The sequence below is a fragment of the Lacerta agilis genome, chromosome 1 (assembly GCF_009819535.1).
Source record: "Lacerta agilis isolate rLacAgi1 chromosome 1, rLacAgi1.pri, whole genome shotgun sequence".
Classification (NCBI taxonomy): Eukaryota; Metazoa; Chordata; class Lepidosauria; order Squamata; family Lacertidae; genus Lacerta; species Lacerta agilis.
Window position 1 is genome coordinate 84,653,218 of NC_046312.1, and position 19,489 is coordinate 84,672,706.

Here is a 19,489-nt window from a genome sequence, read left to right on the forward strand (position 1 = left end):
CCCGTGTGGTCCCGAGTGCTGCAGCCAAGCTCTGCCAAATCCAGCACCACTGCTACTGCAGACCAGCTGAATGGCTCCCTGCAACAGTGCACCACCTCACAGCTGATCAAAAAGCTAGTTTTTGTAAGGTTGCAAATATAAGCCACACTTTAACTTTTCACAGTTGGAATTTTTTTTTGGGGGGGGGGGGCAGAAGTGTGGCTTATATTCGGGACAATACGGTAGCTAGGGAATGAAAATGCTTACTGGGCCTCACACATAGGGTAAAAACTATCATTACACACTTGGGGTCCTTTGCTTCCTTCCTGTGTGGACAGTGTGTTTCTTTGTGCAAAATGAGATGTGTGACCTGCTGTTGGATCTCCCATGTCATTCAGTTTCTAGAACTGTAATTCTGTGGATTTCCTGGCTGGCAGAAAGGAGTTTGTCCCTGGACATGTGGAGAATTCCCTTTATTATCAAGGAGCTGCCATATTCCCTTTCTGGGCTTAGGTAGCATAACTAGATCCAGAACCAGAACCACAACAATAAATTTATTATTTCTACCCTGCCCATCTGGCTGGGTTTCCCAAGCCACTCTGGGTGGCTTCCAACAGAAGGTTAAAAATACATTAAAACATCAGTGGAACTTCCCTAAACAGGGCTGCCTTCAGATGTCTTCTAAATGTCATATAGTTGTTTATTTCCTTGACATCTGCTGGAAGGGCGTTCCACAGGGCGGGCGCCACTACTGAAAAGGCCCTCTGCCTGGTTCCCTGTAACCTCACTTATCGCAGTAAGGGAACCTCCAGAAAGCCCTCGGAGATGGACTTCAGTGTCCGGGCTGAACGATAAGGGTGAGTTGTGCTCGGAAACGTACTGGGAGCCACTGTAGGTCTTTCAATAGTGTATTGGCAGAACTGCTTCACTTTCTCTGGAGAGGTTTTGTCACTGCTTGGGTAGTTGCTGCAAGAATAACAACATGCATTAGATGAGGTGGATGGGCTCTCCTTGGTGATAAAAGCAGGGACTCCACAAACTCTGCTTAGTAATTTCTTAATCCATTCACTGCTTTCGAAATGGAGAACTCTTCTTTTAACAGCGCTGTTGCTCTTTCCTTTCCTCCCTGCAGCCTGAGGACCTTGAAGCATCCACATCCCACACCTTCAAAGTGAAGAGCTTCAAGAAAGTGAAACCATGTGGGATATGTCGTCAGGCTATTACCCGGGAGGGTAGCACCTGCCGAGGTGAGTGAGGCTGGGCGTGGAAAGGTTGGATTGTGAAATATAGCTAGTTTGTTGGGTGGGGAAGGAGAGCTGATTCAGTTTGGTGAACAAACTGTATGATGCCACTGGCCAAAATATGCAGCACCCTGGACAATCTTCGCCATCCTCAGCCAAATGAAGAAGCAGTGTCCAAGAGTATTGTCTAAACATACATGAGGCTACCATCTTGCTGAAATGAAGCACATCTAGATCTGGGTCCATTCTTCCTGGGAAAAAGGTGGGATATAAATCTGAGACAGAGAGATAAGTTTTAAGTTATATAGCAAGGAACAGTGATGTCCCCATTTTAGAATTGTGGGAAGGAGGGACCATGTGGAAGTTCTAGAGCTCCAGTAGATGTCTACAGATGACTGTTCAGTCAGTGATGAGCTTCTAACTTACTACCATGTGCATGTAACCATGTCAGTTACACATTCTGTCTGTCTATAGTATCTGACCGTGCAACAGAGCAGACACTCGTAGATACATGGGAGAGCATAGGCACCCTGAAATTCACTATGTGGCTAAACACTGCATCCATATGGCAATACTGCAGTAAGTTGACACGGGGTGATTGTGAAGTAAATAGTCATTTTGTAGCCCCTGTGGGTCATTTTGAAGCCAGTGGCGAGGCGGGAGCAGAGGTGAAATGATGCAGATAATGCTTTTTACCATAACGCTTCATGGGGTTTCCAAGGCTTCCTAGGTCTTCTCAATGGTATTTCATTGACTGTAGTTTTGCAGTTGGCCACAGGATGTCACACTTAGCATCTTTTCGTTCCATGGTAGCTTTGTGTGAATGAAATTGAACCATTGCAGTTACGGTAATTACCGGTACCCGCATTCAGTTGTGGCAGGAAAGGTGCCAGAAGAGGTATGTTGGTGACGTTCATACAATTTCCATTCAATTTCCTTGCCAGGAAGGTTTGGATATGTTGTGAATGTGGTGCATAATTCACTTCTGGTAATTGGCAAATTAACCCGAAAGGCACAGCTAGGAATCTAAAAGCAAAGTCCGGGGACCACATGCTATCAGGTCTGTTAACAGCACAAGCACAACCATAGAAAAATGGGTGCAGATTCATCTACAGACATTCAGGTGCTTTGGCGCTTACACCAATTGATTGGATGGATACATGATGAGACTCAGCAGTTCATTTGTTTATTAATTCTTTCATTTTATTTGTTTGCCACTTTTCCACAACCCCCCCCCCCCCGTACATAGCAGCCTGCATAGCAGAGTTGCATTTCAAATGAACACTATAAAAACATTTCCATATTAACATAGCAAAATAACAACAGCAACAATTTCATAATAACATAACAAAACAATACCATAGTGACAATTTCATAATAACGTGGCAAAACAAAAATACAATAACATACCCAACCCCCACATTTCAATACTATAAATAAAGCAAGATTACTTAAAACAACATGCAGCATCCGGTAGCAAAAATAACAAGGGAGCTTCACAGTTTCACCTTAGTCCTGGAAACACCCCTCCCATGATGTTGCTGCCATATGAACTTTCTGAACCCCATAGGAAAACTTTGCCATGCCAGTCAATCACGGAATGTGGGAAATAGGTTTCTGAGGTGGAAGTGATCCAGCATGCTAGCTGCACATGGTAGGAATTACAAATGAACATAAACAACACACAGTGGGCTTAAACATGTGGTAGATGTAATGTCTAGACCAGACTTGGACACTTTTGAAGAGGATGGGAGTGTGATTTTTAGCAAAAAGTATAGAAATGTGTGCTTCCCTGATACTTATAGATTTAACTATAAAACTGCTATTCACAAAGCATTTACTCATCTAGGTGCTCTGTGTGACTGCTAACATATTTTTGAAAAGATCCCTAACCCCTTTGCTAGCCCACACATGTGCCGTGTGTTCATGTGAACCCCAGGAATTGCTGAACTGGTATGACATGGAGTATGGGCTTGGTAAATAAGGGTAAGCACTTTAAAATGTGATGGGTTGCCTTTGTAAGTAATAGATTTTCATGTTTCAGTGTTGCATTTATAATGATTTGGTATTAGGTCCTCATCTGCTGGCAGCGACTTCAGCTTTTATCATGCCCAATAGATAGAAGAACATGCTTTGGAATTCTGCAGTCATGACCCCAAAAAGAATTATTGCAGGCAAGTCCTGTAGCTGCAGGTTTAAGCACTTGTATCCTGTACTCCAGGCTGTTCCTTGAGAGTTTTGCAGCTTAGTACAGAGAGTGGTGAAGATATCCCCATGCAAAGTCACAGTTTGCTGGTAGGGTATTTCCTTCAGAGCCACGTTATCTATTGCAAAAAAGATGGCAAAAGAGGAAATGTGAGTGATTCATGCTCCTTCCTCACCTGCACTTTGGGACTCTCGGATCTCATGCAAGACGCACCCTTGTTCTGCTTCCTTGTAACATGTGGACCAGCTCTTATGGTACAAGAGGGGGGCACCCACTCTTAGTCTTGTGAGCCAAACATAACATCTGAGCATGTCAACTGTCGATGGAAGCAGAGCTGCAAAAAGCAGCTCCTTGTGGGCTTTACATGCTTAGGGGACTGCTGAAGAACGAGTTTTCCCATGACCCCTGGAGCAGAGGATGAAGTGCTGGCTGCAGTAGCAGTGAAGTGGACTCTTTGGATTTCAAACATATGTAGTCACAGGGGAACATGGGTTGGGCTGGGGAAGGAAGCAGTGTAGTTCAAGGTGACAGGTGAGTGGCAAGAAGCAGAGGATGGAGACATGCTGGTTGCCTGGTTGGTTGTTGGGAAGGGGAGGAAGTAGCTGAGCTGGGAAAGTACTCTATGCTTGTAGGCTATGTGGAGATTTTGGTAAATGACTTTTAGACTTTGAACATTCTAGCCTCTGATAATTCACTGTTATGTTCTAGAACACACTGAATGAGATAGGCCTGTGGTGGGTGGCATGCAGCATGTCAGGAGTGTGGAACCCGTTTCAGCCTGAGGGCCGCATTCCTTTCTGGGTATCCTTCCAAGGGCCAGATGCCAGTGGTGAGCAGAGCTAGAGGCAAAAGTGGGCGGTGCAATGAATGTGATTCTTAGCTTTGCATTTTTGTTGGCATCTGTCTGCCTCGTAAGACAATGGGGTGCCCCTCTGGGGATGAAGTCAAACTGCTGAAGAATCACAGCACCCGCTGTGGCTGCAGAGACTGGTAACTCGTAGCTGCTGCCTCCTATGTTGTTTTTGCTGTGTTAGCAGCACCTGAGTGACTTTTCCAGGGTGTATGAACAACATGACCACCCTCTTGACTTGTTGATGTGCTCCAAAAAAAGCAGAATAATACATTTGGCACCAGCTTGGCTACAGCAGTTGCTGGAAGGAGGTGTACAAGGCTCCATCCAACGTCCTTGGGGGCTCCATAGATTCATAGAATTGTAGAGTTGGAAGGGACCACGTTTGCTCCTTATCCCTTTCTTCTCCCCAAGATGTCCTGCAAGGCAGCTGGTACAGATTTTTCCTTGGAGCTTACTCCTTAAGCCCATCTCACAAATGTGTATAGCTGCAAGGCAGCGGAGGTTTAGGATTAGAGTTTTCCTTCTCCTAGATGAGCTACCTTCCCAGGCGATGAGCCCCATCTGCCCCTCACCTTCCCAGGCGATGAGCCCCCTCACTGCCCCTCACTACAGCACATGCAGAAACTGCCTTCTTGACTGTTGGACCCACTATTGGTCTCATCCACTCAATCTACCGGAGCCTGTTTTCACATGCAGGGGAAGTCCCTAACCTCCTGAGGGTTTAAGACCCATTGGCCACGCTCACCTGGTTTAGTCAGCCAGTTGAAGATGCTTCCTGGGGTCTGGCTGCTGTCACATGCTGATAGCTTCTAGGAGTCACAGGTGATAGCTAAGACCAGGGTAGGGACCAAAGGTGGACAAACTACCCCAGAAGGAACACAGTGTCCCCCCCTCATCAGAGGTACTATCCCTCCCCTAACAATCCACACACTCCTTCCTTTGTATAATAAGCTGTTTTCTCTTACATATACCTTTCTGTCCTCCATACAGGAAAACAAGAGACATTATCAAATTTCAGGGACACATTCTAGTCAGGCAGAACATTTTGGGCAGGAAGCAAGACCTGCTAGAGGTGTGGCTTGGGGAGAGTTCAAAGGGCCAGACAGAGAGGCCTGGAGGGCCATATTTGCCCCTAGAACATGGGGTTTCCCATCCCTGCCATAGGCTAATTCTCACTCTTAATAATTCACTACAGCTCTTTTAACGTTTGCTGCTTCTGTTTTTAACACTCTTTCAAGAACAAGTATGTGATACCCCCTAGCCTTCATCTGGGCTCTCATACAGTCCAGGCTAGCTGTACAAGTTGGAACATATCACACACATTTAAAATAGAAGCAATGAATGTTAAAGATCTGGCGGCACTTTCTAGGAAAGAGCTGGGATGTGAATTGACCTACTGTGTTTCATCAAATACACACACACACACACACACACACACACCCCATCGTATTTAGTAGCCCCTTAAAATAAACATCCCTTCCAGAGCACACTTTAATTATATTTGCTTAGGATGTTGCTGCCATGTTTGAAATGCTAATTGAGTGAACACTGACAGCACACAATTCTTCTCCCCCCTTCCCTGCCTTCTGGCGCCTTTGAAATCTGCTCTTGACTGATTTTTAGCCTAAATCAGGATCTGTGTGCGCCCCACAAAGAGAGCTTTCCAGCTAAATGTATTCTCTTAGCCTCCTTGTTTTTGCTCCATGCGTGAAAACACGCCTTAACACCAAAGCCCTACCCCTGGCTCTGTCAAAACCCCAACCCAGGTCCATTTTGAAAAATAAAAAGGCTTCCTTTCACCCAGTAAGACAAGCAGAGCTTTTCCTGCAAGCTTGGAAAGAGCTGAGATGGGCACCTGGGGTTTATTATTATAAAGGATTGGGAGAAAATGTTTAGGGAAATAGCCCACCTGCTTAGGGCGGAACAGTTCCCTCCTCTGTTGGAAGGCCTCTGCTTTCCCTCCCGCTTTTTGTTACATTCCTGCACATAACACATAACTTAAAATGTTAGGTGGGATAAGAATTGACTCACGGCCAAGGCCCCGCAACCCTTTGGCTTTAGTAGAAGAGTCTGCTTTTTATAGTTTTAACTTGCTTATTTATTTTACTGTTTTATATATAGTTTAGGGCAGGTACCCCCAAACTCGACCCTCCAGATGTTTTGGGGACTACAACTCCCATCATCCCTAGCTAACAGGACCAGTGGTCAGGGTTGATGGGAATTGTAGTCCCAAAACATCTGGAAGGCCGAGTTTGGGGATGCCTGGTTTAGGGCTCACAACATTCATGTTGCATTCAGCTTGCGAGCGGTTCATCATCGCATAGTCTTAGACTTTGCACCCTCTCCAAACCTTCTGAAAGTGAGTTGAGCAATAGTGCGCAAAACCATGGCTGCCACTTTGTGGTGAATCACTTCCACAACTTGTCCATGTTTTGAACACAGGATGGTTGTGTGAACTGCCCCTCGGTGGTCTCTGTGGAGGGCAGAGCAAGCAGTGCGTTTCAGTTTAGTAACTCTTCAAAAAATAACCAGAGTCTTAAGGTGGAAAGGAGAAAGAAACTTGGAGGCATTCATTCAAACCACCACAAGTTACAGGTTTAGCTAAAGGTAGCTCTGATTGTTTCCTATTCGTGTAGTGCACTGCTCTGTAACTGTTTAGCACTCCTGCACTCTCAGCCAGAATGGGTTTTGTCGCTGGTAGAAGGATGGTCTCTGGGAGGGGAAGGATTTTTCTGCACAAATAACATGGATGAGTAAAGTTGAGCAGAAGGTTACTGCAGGAATGGGAGGTTATTACCTTCCTGTCTTGCATGTGACTCAGAAGAGCGCACATGTGCCGGAAGGAATGGGATGGCCCACTTCAGACCCCAGCAGCTCACGCTGTCAGTCTGACACAGCTGATACAGATCAGGTGGAAGTCACTGGGCAGCGAGTTGTGTTCATATGTTCAGCCAAGTTCTTTTTATCGGACCTGGTCAGGTGCACAGTTCTCTTTCCGATGTCTCAGACAAGGAGGAAATGCTTATTGAGACTTCAACAATGCCCGCTTCCTGTGTTCCCTCAGGCAGGAAACAAGCGCAGCAGCAGAGAATGCCTGAGGGCTGATTAAGCCACCAGTCTTTGCTTGGAAATCTGGGCTGATTCAGGCTTCTCTCCCTCTGTTGCATGACGCTTGCACGTCCTACCCTTTCTGCAGTTGGAAGGGAGCAGCCACAGCCCCTCTTGCATCTAACCAGGAAGCCCCAAAGAAGACACTTCAATGTTTTAACCTAATGGCATGTTTGCTGCAGAAAGTCTAGCTGAAATTGTATATTCTCACCATGCATGTGTGCATGTACATGTAGTCTGGCTTGTTCTGCAAACCAAAATTTGAGTGGCACATCGATTAAATTAGAAATATTTGGGAGAGCATAAGTGGGCTCCACCAGGGGTCCCCACTTGCTATGTTGTGAGCTTCTGTTTGTGCTTATTTTCTGAGCATGAGCAGTAGGAAGCCTTTACCTCCCGAGATAAATAAAGCCTCTGACAGTTCTGCTGTTCCAGAGGGGCAGAGAAGGGGGCTGAAGTTGGGAGAGGAGGAGGAGGTGGAAGATGATGGGAGCTTTCAGGAGAAGTCCATCTTAGTCCAGCAGCTGGAAGTTTATAAGAGAAAGCTCCAGAAGCAGGCACGCAAAACTTTAAGTGGTTGTCTTCTCCAGCTTTTGTTAACTCTCCAGAAGCAAGCAATCTGAAAACACTGGTGGAGAAGGTGGCTAGTCTGCCTCACTTTTTAAGTAACTGGATTGCTCAGAAGTCCTATTATTTTTGTGTCGCATTGATGTGTACGTTTGTGACTTTATAAGCCATGGTTTACTGAAGCTAGGCACAAGTGTTGGCCCTTCCCATCTCTTTCTCTGTGCTGTGCCACCTTTTGGCTTGTTTTGGTTTGCGCAAAGTGTGTGACAACCTTTAATGTTGCTTGCCCTTCACCTTTGCTTGCAAAGTCACCTGAGCTCACATTTAACAAAGGGGGAAGCTGAAGGCCAATGACTTGTCCCACCAAGGATTGGCTCATACATGAGTGTGCACCACTCATATTTCTCAACATGTGGATGAATGTATAAATGGATCCCCTGGTTTTCAAAAGACGGGTGTCTTGAGATAGATTGAGGTAGTATGGAAGTTCCATTTGCAGTCTTGGATGTGAGCTGACTCACTGAGACATGCTAGTCATCACTTGATGGTGCAGCTATTAAATTAGGAACATGGATATAGGAACTGAATTCTTGTAAAAGCTGAAACCCAGTATTTTGCCTGCTAAACAACACTGATTTCCTGTAACTTGCCTATTTATGCGTCAGCATCTCATATGACCCGAAACAGCACTTGCTGCTTCCTGTTCTGCTGGAGAGCTAATAGCTGCTGGTTTTATTTGCAAACATTTCTTGGTCATTAGGTGCATTACAAGCGACTGGACTGTATCAGGAATGAGAGCTTAATTTGGGTAAAATATTAACAAACACAAGTGTTTCTGGAGAAGTTCTCAGATGCTTGTAATTCCATAGTGCTTTTCTCTACTCCCAGGAGGCCATTACTGTCCATTTCCAGATAAGAATGGTAAAGCTTTATGCCAGCTAAAAATGCTGTAGAAAAACAATTAAAATTAAACAAGAATAAATGAATTCAAGAGGAACGGAGCTGCTTCTCCTCTGGCTTTAAGGACTCTGGCACTTTGGGGAATTTGGATTACCTCTTGGCAGTTCTTCAGCAATTCGGGTTCTCTGAACCTTTCAATGTGCTTCCCTTTGAATGGCTCTTGGGTAGCTTGGAGAAAGAGAGAAGCTATAATATTGCAGTGGAAACAGGATAGCCCTTATCTGACTCTTTCTGCAGTGCAACCGGCAGCTGCTAAATAGAGTCTGTTCTCTCCTCCTGCTCCTAACCAAAGTTAGGAGAATCTGGAGATAATGGCCAGATTCTCAGGATGAGCAGTGGTACATGAAGAATAGGACATAAGGAACAGCTCTGTGCCCTCACCTGCAACACAGTGCCATTTTAAGTGGCCACCCAAACACTGCATGCTAGTGTGTGCCAGGCTAGAGGTTGTGCCATGGTTGCATCTTATCATAACACAGTTCCAATCATTATCATGCTATTGCCATGCTCCACTAAATTGTATGGCTGGAAAGGACCCAAAAGTCATCTAGTTCAGAAGGCAGCACTTGACACAATTGCATTTGTTTGCTTGTTCAATGTATATCCTGCACCTTCAACCACTAGGGTTACTCAGGTGCCCAATAATGCATACAGCAACAACAGTTAAATCCGCAAACATATAATTAATTGCAGTAAAAACAAAGCAGTACAAATAGTAGCAAATGCTTAATAATGGCAGTCATAAATTCGACCCTACTGCTTGCAGTCGGAAAAACCAGATATGATCAAACACAGCACTAAGATGTCTTACTTTTATTTTCCCAGATATCATTCACTGAACCCTCACTCAATTAAGCACCCTTTTCCAACCTGATATTTTTGAGTTGGAGTAGTTTGCAAGCAATTGTGCAATGGCAATCTTCTTGCAATGAAAAACTGCTGGTCTTGCAGCAGCTGTTAGTTACCCTGAGTGATGTAGTGCATGTAACCCTTCAGCACTGCTGCACTTTTTAGGCAATAGGTTGGTGCACAGCACCAGCACCAGCACCAGCACCAGAGACTACAGCACGGGCTCTGGGCTTCATTGTCCCCACAGTGCATTGTGTTACAGCTTTATGGGTAGCACTGAGATCCTGCATGCTGCTTGGCTGGTGGGCTGTCTTGGTGTCATTTGGTTTTGGCATATTTGTGGACTGCCTTGGGTGACCTATTTCAGAAAGACCGTATAAAAATGTTAAAACTAAATAGCTTTGGGTTTTTAACCTTCCTGTTCATTTCTAGTCGCAACTGGCCATTTGATGCACCTATTTATTAATCAAAACAGAATTATACACCTATTAACATGCCTCTCAAAATAAATAAAAAACTCCTTTGAATTATGCAGGCCTGAAGACCATAACAGTCCAGAAGAAGAAAGAAGCTTGATGGTTTGCATAATTCTAGTTATGACGGTCATATTACTCTGTCATGAAACTTGGAAATATTAAGTTGGCTGTGTTGACAACTGAGGTATTTGAGAAAAATTGAATGCTGGGGGCTTGGCTATAAGCCTTTACAAAGGAATTCAGTGAAAATTCCGCAATTCTTGTGGGGATAGGTGTTTGTGTGTGTGTGTGTGTGTGTGTGTGTGTGAGAGAGAGAGAGAGAGAGAGAGAGAGAGAGAGAGAGAGAGAGAGAAATTGACTGGAATCCACTGGCCTCTGTCCACTTCTGATCAGCTGAAAAGGTTGGTAGGTAGGCTCAGGATGACTTGATAGTTCATATAGGATCCTATACACAGAGAGATTGCATATAGAACAGGGAACTGAAGTGCCCCTTTCTAGGGCTGTTCAGCTTTTCAAGATTAAGTATGCATGCTATGGCCAAAATTTGACATTTGGGTGAATAAGTATTGCTCTGGAATCATTTGCTGGCTGTCACACTCAGTGTCCAGACCCTGAAGTCCCCCACCCTTTGACTCATTTTGCAAGTAAAGGCAAGAACACTGGAAGAGATATTTTAATATTTACATATGTTCGGATTGCATCCATACATTTTTGTTGAAAACAAAGCTGTCAAAAGATACCTGATATTGTTTTAAATTTTTATATATTTCCTTCATTTGAGTGACTATGGGGCCCCTTTTCAGGACCAAGGTCCTTTCAAACCCACTTGCAATAAAAAAATTGTAACAAAATAATTACAACCACCTACAGATTAGAACTTTTTTAAAAAATTTAAAAAACAACAGAGCAGCACAAAGCGAAAACAGCATATATGACAGCCTCTAACATCAGATACCATTCCAACAGCAATAATAAAACCAGCTTTTAAACCCTACTGTCTTACCTAACCAAAGGTGGATTGAAAAATATATACTGTATGTTTAGGGCCTACCTAAAATAAAACTCGAAAGGAGCCAAACATAACTCCTGGGAGAAGAAGAAGAAGAAGAAGAGTTTGGATTTGATATCCCGCTTTTCACTACCCGAAGGAGTCTCAAAGCGGCTAACATTCTCCTTTCCCTTCCTCCCCCACAACAAACACTCTGTGAGGTGAGTGGGGCTGAGAGACTTCAGAGAAGTGTGACTAGCCCAAGGTCACCCAGCAGCTGCATGTGGAGGAGGGGAGACGCGAACCTGGTTCCCCAGATAACGAGTCTACCGCTCTTAACCACTACACCACACTGGCTCTCCTATGGCAGGAGTTCCATAGGTGAGGGATCACTGCTGAAAAAACCCTTCCCTTTTCTACATTCCCTCAAGCCTGATGGTACCCAGTGGTGCACCTGCAAGATGGGCAGGCTCATATGGATGCAGGTAACTTGACCCCTAATCACTTAGGGCTTTAAAGGTCAGAGCCGGCACTTTAAATTGGACTTGGACGTTAACCAGCAGTGAGTTCTTCTGAACAACAGAGCTAAGGCTGCCATCATAGGCTCATTTCCTTTGGAGTCTTCCCTTGTGTCTGTTTTGCTACCTGCTGCAAATCTCGTATCTTTTGATTCCCTCCAGGTGTCCCTTTTATTCTGCATGGGGCGATCACACTGCTTCATTTTCAGTCAGTGCATATTGCATAATTGTTCTGGTTTATTGTTGTTGTCCCGTGACGGGGTGAGCTCCCGTTGCTCAGTCCCTGCTCCTGCCCACCTAGCAGTTCGAAAGCACGTCAAAGTGCAAATAGATAAATAGGTATCGCTCCAGTGGAAAGGTAAACGCCGTTTTCGTGCGCCGTTCTGGTTCACCAGAAGTGGCTTAGTCATGCTGGCCACATGACCCGGAAGCTGTACGCCGGCTTCCTCGGACAGTAACGCAAGATGAGCGCCGCAACCCCCGAGTCAGAAATGACTGGACCTAATGGTCAGGGGTCCCTTTACCTTTTTATTGTTGTTGTGCTATAGCAATAATGTGGTAACATTGGGGAGGCATTGCAGAACAAACTGAAGTATAATAAATCGACTTTAGATAAGGCTAAGCAGAACAAAGAGAGTTGCATGGATAAGATTCAAAAACTGTTAGGAGGGGTAGATCAGCCCAGATACTGATAGCCCACTTCCCAGAAAAGTACAGTTAACAAGTCTGGACTTGGCTGCATTCTTGTCCCAAGTCTCTCTCTCTCTCTCTCTCTCTCTCTCTCTCTCTCTCTCTCTCTCTCTCTTTTAAGAGAAGGACGGAGAGGGCTGCGGAGAGTCCAAGTGCCCTGGCTCCTGCTCCTCTTCTGCTCACTGCTAGGCCAGGTTTTCTCTACTGTTCAAATCTTGGCCTAAAAATGCAAAGGTAACATATCCTGTATAGCAATCCCCTGCTCCTGTAACCTTTCCTTGCTAAGAACAATGGCTGTCTTGTGTATCAAAGTAACAGATGCTGTTTCTGGCAAGGGCTGCAGCCGCCAATGTAAACCGCTCTGGGGTGATTGAACTTGACCCAACCCAAGGCATTGCTGGCAACATACCAGAGTTTCGGGCTTCACAGGGGTGGGCTGGGGAGGAAAGGGGAATGGAGTGGGACTTTGCAGTGCATAAATCTGGAAATGTTGCCCCTCGACAGTGCCACGTCCCCATCTAGGGTGAATTCTGTGCTGGTGTGCAGCACTTAATCTGGGTTAAGGTAGGTGCTAGTTCGACTTGACACCCAGCTATATTCATTCCCATTATAATAAAAGTCAATGCCTCTGTATTAAACCATATTCCCAGCAAAGAATTACACAGCAAGAGTGCCTTTTTTAAAACTGTACATAGCCATAAGATTTATTAGGAATAGTGTAGAGAACCAAGCGTCCCCTCTCTTATAATCTGTACCATGAATAAACAACAGGCTCTTTACCAAAGATGAAGCTATATTTTGATTTATTATTTTAAATGGCTGGTCTAGTACTACTGCTGTAAACTCAAGTCTCCCCTCAGCTGTGCAGGGAGATGGCTTTAGGGAAATCTATTCTCTCCTTTTCAGCCCCAACACATGCAGACACCTACCTTCAAAGTAACAACAACAGTTCTGGAGTACCTTATATGGATTTATGAGAAAATGTTCACAATGTGCTTTGAAATGCTCTATAGCCAGATTGGTGTGTATACAACGCAAGATCTCTTTAGCGAAGGCAAAGTTTGTGTTGGATGTAGCTACGTGCATTAGAACCTCTTCCTTGCTAAGTGCTCATCCAGTGGAGCTCGAGATCAACTAGTGACACATTGAATATCAACAGAGCAATAAAACTTATATGCATACCTCCCTTCCCCCCTGCCAGGGTGAAAATCTTGTTTAGCAATGAAGGCCACCCAGGAAATTCACCATGGGCCAAATGATGATATGTCACTTGCATATTGACAAAGTTACTCATCAGCCAAAAAAAAAAAAAAAATATCTGCAAAATTGTGCTTGTGTATGTTGTTAGTTACCAGACCACAGTTGGGTGGAGATGCAGGGCTGCTTCTTTGTCAGAGCAAAATTAGGAACTAAACCCTCAAAATCATGCTAAATCACAAGATGCTGCATCATCGAAAAGCATGTTTGTTGTTTGACCTTTGATTTCTGAGCCCCGTGGAAACAGGAGTAATTGATTATTTGTTTTGTTTTTTCCCTGTAAACAGAAAGGGGTAGTATTTGGGCATGTTGGGTGTGCATGGGGTGAAGGTGGGTGGATAGGAATGGGGCACATAAAGTATCTACACATATAACTACTATCAGGTAACAGGTCTTCCATTTTTGGTATATCTGGTGCCTGAGTGGTGAGGCTTGGTAGACCTGGCCTTTGAGTAACTTGCATACCAGCTCTCCGTCTTCATGTTTCTCCATTGGTAGACCTCTCATTCATTGGGCACACTTGGTGTTTTGATGATGTCCTTCTTCTCTTTTAAAAAAAATTATCATTTTTACAATTGAAACAATAACAATACTTCAAATACAAAATGCAGAATTGGTATTGACTCCCATTTCTCCCATGGTTCATTTTGTTAATTTCTTTTCCACTAAATATTCTAATTTTCCCCATATCTTATTTTTTCAGTTTTATAATAATAATTTAATAATAATAATAATTTATTATTTATTATTTATACCCAGCCCATCTGGCTGAGTTTCCCCAGCCACTCTGGATGGCTCCCAATCAGGTGTTAAAAACAATACAGCATAAAATATTAAAAACTTCCCTAAACAGGGCTGCCTTCAGATGTCTTTTAAAAATAGGATAGCTGCTTATTTCCTTGACATCTGATGGGATGGCGTTCCACTACCAAGAAGGCCCAATATCTCAATATTTCTTACTGTTGAATTTAATCTTTTATTGTTAACTTTTTAATGTGTTTACAATAAGTTTCCAAATAATCTTGATTATATCCTTCCATCTGCAAATGAAATACTCCGTTCTGTTCCTGATTTTATTCACCCGTCCGCCCTTAATTAATTGCACTGCTGCTGCAATCAACTTCACAATTCCATGCATTTCTCCTTAAAAAACAAAAAACAAAAATAAAAACCCAACATGTCAGGATAACAAACAGCACTGGACTATGCTGCAGGAATGCCATACAGAACTCCCAACAAAATGTATATAACAGTTACTTTGCAAGGCTGGCTTAAATCATGCTCTCAGCCACAGTCCCTCTTGCCCCTGTGATAAATGAACCAGACAACAGTTGTGTCATGTTCTACCCTTCTCTTTATTTACCGTATTTTACCGTATATAAGACGCCCCCATGTATAAGACGCCCTCTATTTTGGGGGGCTCCGATTTAAGAAAATGGGGGGACATCGATCCATGTACAAGACGCCCCCAAATTTTGGTTATTGTTTTTTAGGGGGAAACCTAGTCTTATACACAGAAATATATGGTAATTGTCTAGACTGGCTTCATAAATTCCAGTCATTGCTACGACTTCATTCACTTCCCCTCACAGTGCTACAATCAACCCTTCTTCCCACGAAGTTCTGGGGATTTTAGCTCTGTGAAGGGAATAGGGGTCTCCTAACAATGATAGCTCAGTGGGTAGAGCATGAGGCTCTTAATCTCATGGTCGTGGGTTTGAGCCCCATGTTGGGCAAAATATTCCTGCATCACAGGGGGTTGAACTAGATGAGCCCCTTGGCCTTTCCAATTCTACAATTCTAACAACTTTCAGCACTCATAACAAACCACAGTTCCCAGCATTCTCGGGAGGAAGCCGTGAAACTACTTTAAATCTATAGTGCAGGTGAGACCTTTTTTGGTTCACCCAGGGGAGGCAGGCATTCCCTTGCCTCCCTACTCCAGATTCCTATGACTGGTTCCAGCAACGGGTAGCCCTGTAACTACACCTGGCCAGCAGATGGTCACTGTTAGTCTGCAAGCCATACTATGGTTCTTCGGCAATAAGCTACAAATAATATTTAAACGATGGTACCGCACGGCACATAATCTAGTGCAACACATTCCCCTTTGCTGTCTTCACTGCGAAGGCAGAAGAGGATGGGTATGGCTGACTTAGGCCTTAAAGCAAGATCCTGGGTATGTTTAATTAGAAGTAAGCTCTGTTTGCTTCAGCAGGACATTTCCTAGAAAATAAGACAAGTGTGGTGTGGTTATTGGCATATTCTTTGTACCAGGACAGTAGTCGGATGCATTACGTCCCTGGCCGGCCCTTTCCTTTGGTGATTGCGGGCTTGTCCATGCTACCGCTTGTGCTGTACTTTCTAGGCACAGTTCTGAGAGGTTTTTTTCTTTTGCACCACCACTTTCCCTGGGAAAACCTGTTGTTTACTGGTGGATCGCTGTTTACAAACCTGAATTGGGTTTTCTGCGGATTGGCGTTTGTTCCGATTCAGCAGTAAACAGCGGGTTTTCCTGGAGAAAGTGGCAGGATGAAAGAAAAACCTTTTGGACCCATGTCTAGAAAGCAGGGAACAAGTGGAAGAAAACATGGGGCAAGTGGAAGTGTGGGTGAGCCCTCTCTCCCTGTGTGTGTGTGTGTGTGTTCTATTCCTTGTCTTCTCTGCTTGCCTCGGGGGTTCCTTTGCCTTCTGTTATTTTCACTGTGGCAAGTCTGGACGGTCTCTCCAGTGCTTGATCTCAACTGGGGTAAGGAGTCCAGTTCTGGCGATGCAGTTATTCTTCCCCAGTGGTGGCAATGGTTGGCTGGCTGCCTCTCTTCCTTCTCTTTCTTCACTTCTTCACTTCCTCCTTCTCCTCCTCTTTATATTAAACATGCTTGTGCTGTTGTGGACTGATGGGAAAAGAAAATGTTACATTAAAAAGTTTGACGGAATGCGTCAAAGGAATTTTTAAAAAAAAATTATTTTAATTGCAGCATTTGCATTTTAAAGCAATGGTGCAATGAACCACACTGCAGGACCCGTAGCTACTTTGAGCACCATTTGGCAGAAAGTTGGGATACAGATTTAGCAAATAGATAGATAGATAGATAGATAGATAGATAGATAGATAGAGTAGCCTGGCACTCATGGAAGGCAGTGCAACCAGGAAATGTTGTGACATCTCCACCCACAATAGCTCCTCTTAGCTGCTATAATAAAGCTTTGCCACTTCCTGATGGATAGGAAATGTACTGATTTTTTTTTTAAAAAAAGTGCTATGAACCAAAGAAGGATGGAAAGACAAGAGCAGAAGTATTGGATTGCAAAAGTTTGGCAGTGATGTTTCTTCAATTCTTTGTAATATCAATGAGTGGATGAATGAATGAATGAATGAATGATGCAAATTTGAAAGAAAAGGGGCTGGTGTGAAAGCAACCTGTTATTTGCCTCCACTAAGTGTATCACTTGGACTGCACTGTGTATGTTCAATATGGAATAAAATAAATTATGCGCCCAGACAATTCAGATTGTGCACCAAGAAATATTGGATTCTGCAACCTAAATAATGTATGGTTAGGCTTGTCCACTTTTGGGCATATTTAGCTGTTTATCCACTTTCCCTCCATTTGATTTAGACCAGAAAATCTCACATCTGCATGTATTTGAATTTGTATAGGAGGAGCAGCTTCAGTCCTTCCTGCTCATAACCATAGGCATTCCTTTTAGTGTTTCCCTGCCCCAGAATTGTGCAAAAGCACACTGCCAGGCACTTGTAGAATTACTTGCGCAGCATTTGGTTTTTGTGCAAATCTGATAATATGGCTAAGCTCCTTACACGCCTTTATGTTGAAAAAAAAAAGAAATGAAAGCAATTGTACATTTTCAGCACCGACTTTTCAGATATCTGGTGCAGATTTTTTTAAATGTGGTTTGTTTGTGTAGTTTACTGTTTTTGTGCCAGTCAGAGGGATTGAAAGAAAAAACAACACCTCCATTCAGGAGCATACCAGTTATGAAGTGGAAGCATTGAAAAAGTAGTGGGCATGAAAAGGGGAGCAGCAGAAAGTGACAATTGATTCACCCACCCCAAAACAAATAACCTGCAACCCCAAATGGAGCAGTTTGGACAAATCTGATTTCCCGCAATTTATCAGATTATACCCATATTGGGTAAATCTGAAATTACTGGGGCATTTACACGAGAAGGCAAAGAGCTGCAAACAGATAGTGAACTCCAGTGTGAACAAACCCCAAGTACCGTAGTACAAGTGTGCATTACTTCCCTAGAAATCTTATTCAGCCTTCATTCCAGTAGGTATTGGCCACACATTTCTAAGAGCAGCTATGTAAAACGAAATCTGGGATTTCTTTAAAGCACTCTGAAGCCTGCACTCAATATCACATTCTGTGCCTTTTCTGTTTGTCATTGTGACATGGGAGCATACACAGAGCATTGCTATGTAGGGGCTCATGCGCCTCCATGCATGATACTAAGTTGGCCTTGCAAGCTGGGTTGGGAGCTCTTGTTTTCCAAAAGAAGAAGAAGAAGAAGAGTTTGGATTTGATATCCCGCTTTATCACTACCCAAAGGAGTCTCAAAGTGGCTAACACAATTGGATGGCACTGGTCAGTGATTTTTATCAGGAGCTCAAGATCTCTACCAATGTGCTGGGTTAGGAAGGCAGGGAGAACATGTGCCTGTGGAATTAAGGCATTCCCATGAAATTCCATTGTATGCATTTATTGTTCAGGAGTCCACCATGCTCCCCGTCCCACATGGAATGTTTTATAGAAGGTACTTTGAAATGCACACAGCCTCCTTGCAGCGCTTTCTGTAGCTGCTCTGTGCTCACACAACTTCGAAACCTTAGAGAGGAGCAAAAGCAATGCATCTGGCTTTGCTCTATCTCGGGCTTTTCTTTTCTTTTTAACATAAAATATTTTTTTAAAGCCTCAAGGCAGTTTAAGCATGAAAAAATAATCTCTCTCCCCTCCTAGTTTCCCCCACACACCTTCACTTCATCCTCAAGCTTGTGAGGATTTTGATCACCTGTCATCTAAGTGAATAGTTATTACATTCTGCTAGCCTTTTGGCTAAAATGAGCTGGTGTTTTGTAGGGCTGGGCTGGGGGATGATGGTGGGTCTCAATATACTTTTGAACTCCCGTTTCCATCAAGCCCATATGGAAGGGATGCAACTCAGTGACAGTTTGCCTAACATGCAGAAGGTCCCAGGTTCATTTCCCCACATCTTTAGGTAGGAAACCTCTGCCTGAAATCCTGGAGAGCTGCTGCTAGTCAGAGTAGACACTACTGAACTTGATGGACCCAATGGGCCGAATCAGTATAAGACAGCTGTCTGTATCCCTAGCCAGTATTGCCAGGGGTTTGGGATGATGGGTGCTGAAGTCCAGCAACATCTGGAGGGCACTAGGTTGCCCACACCTCTTGTAGGAGATAGAAGGTTGGACTTGGACCAGAGATGGCAGTGGTTTGAATCCTTACCTGGCTGTAATGCCTGCCCGTGTCTGCACAGCTGAGCAGTTGTGGCAGATTACTAGTTAAAATTAGTTCAGCTTCAACACTCAACCACAGCTCTTATTAGAAGGGATGGGAGGCATTATAAAGTACTCACCTTTCTGCTCGTTTTACGGTGTGAGTTGATTGGGAAGAGCTTGTTACCACGATGCCAACAAGAGCAGTCTTTGGAACAGGGGGCTTCTCCACACTTGTGTTCAATGTGGATAGTAAGCTCCCCGTAGCTCCATCAAGTGTCCATTGTCCATTTTACATCCTCCTCTAAATCACTGCC

The 19,489-nt window shown here is 44.0% G+C and overlaps 1 protein-coding gene across 13 annotated transcripts in view; it reads left to right on the forward strand.

Annotated features, from left to right (window-relative positions):
• The window catches only part of TNS1 (tensin 1), a 286,343-nt gene that overhangs the window by 68,109 nt on the left and 198,745 nt on the right, over positions 1-19,489 (forward strand). For all 13 annotated transcript variants that reach the window (XM_033161337.1, XM_033161327.1, XM_033161376.1 and 10 more), the window contains exon 2: positions 1,112-1,226. In XM_033161337.1, coding sequence (XP_033017228.1) covers positions 1,112-1,226 — 115 coding nt within the window. The remainder of the gene's footprint in view (positions 1-1,111; positions 1,227-19,489) is intronic.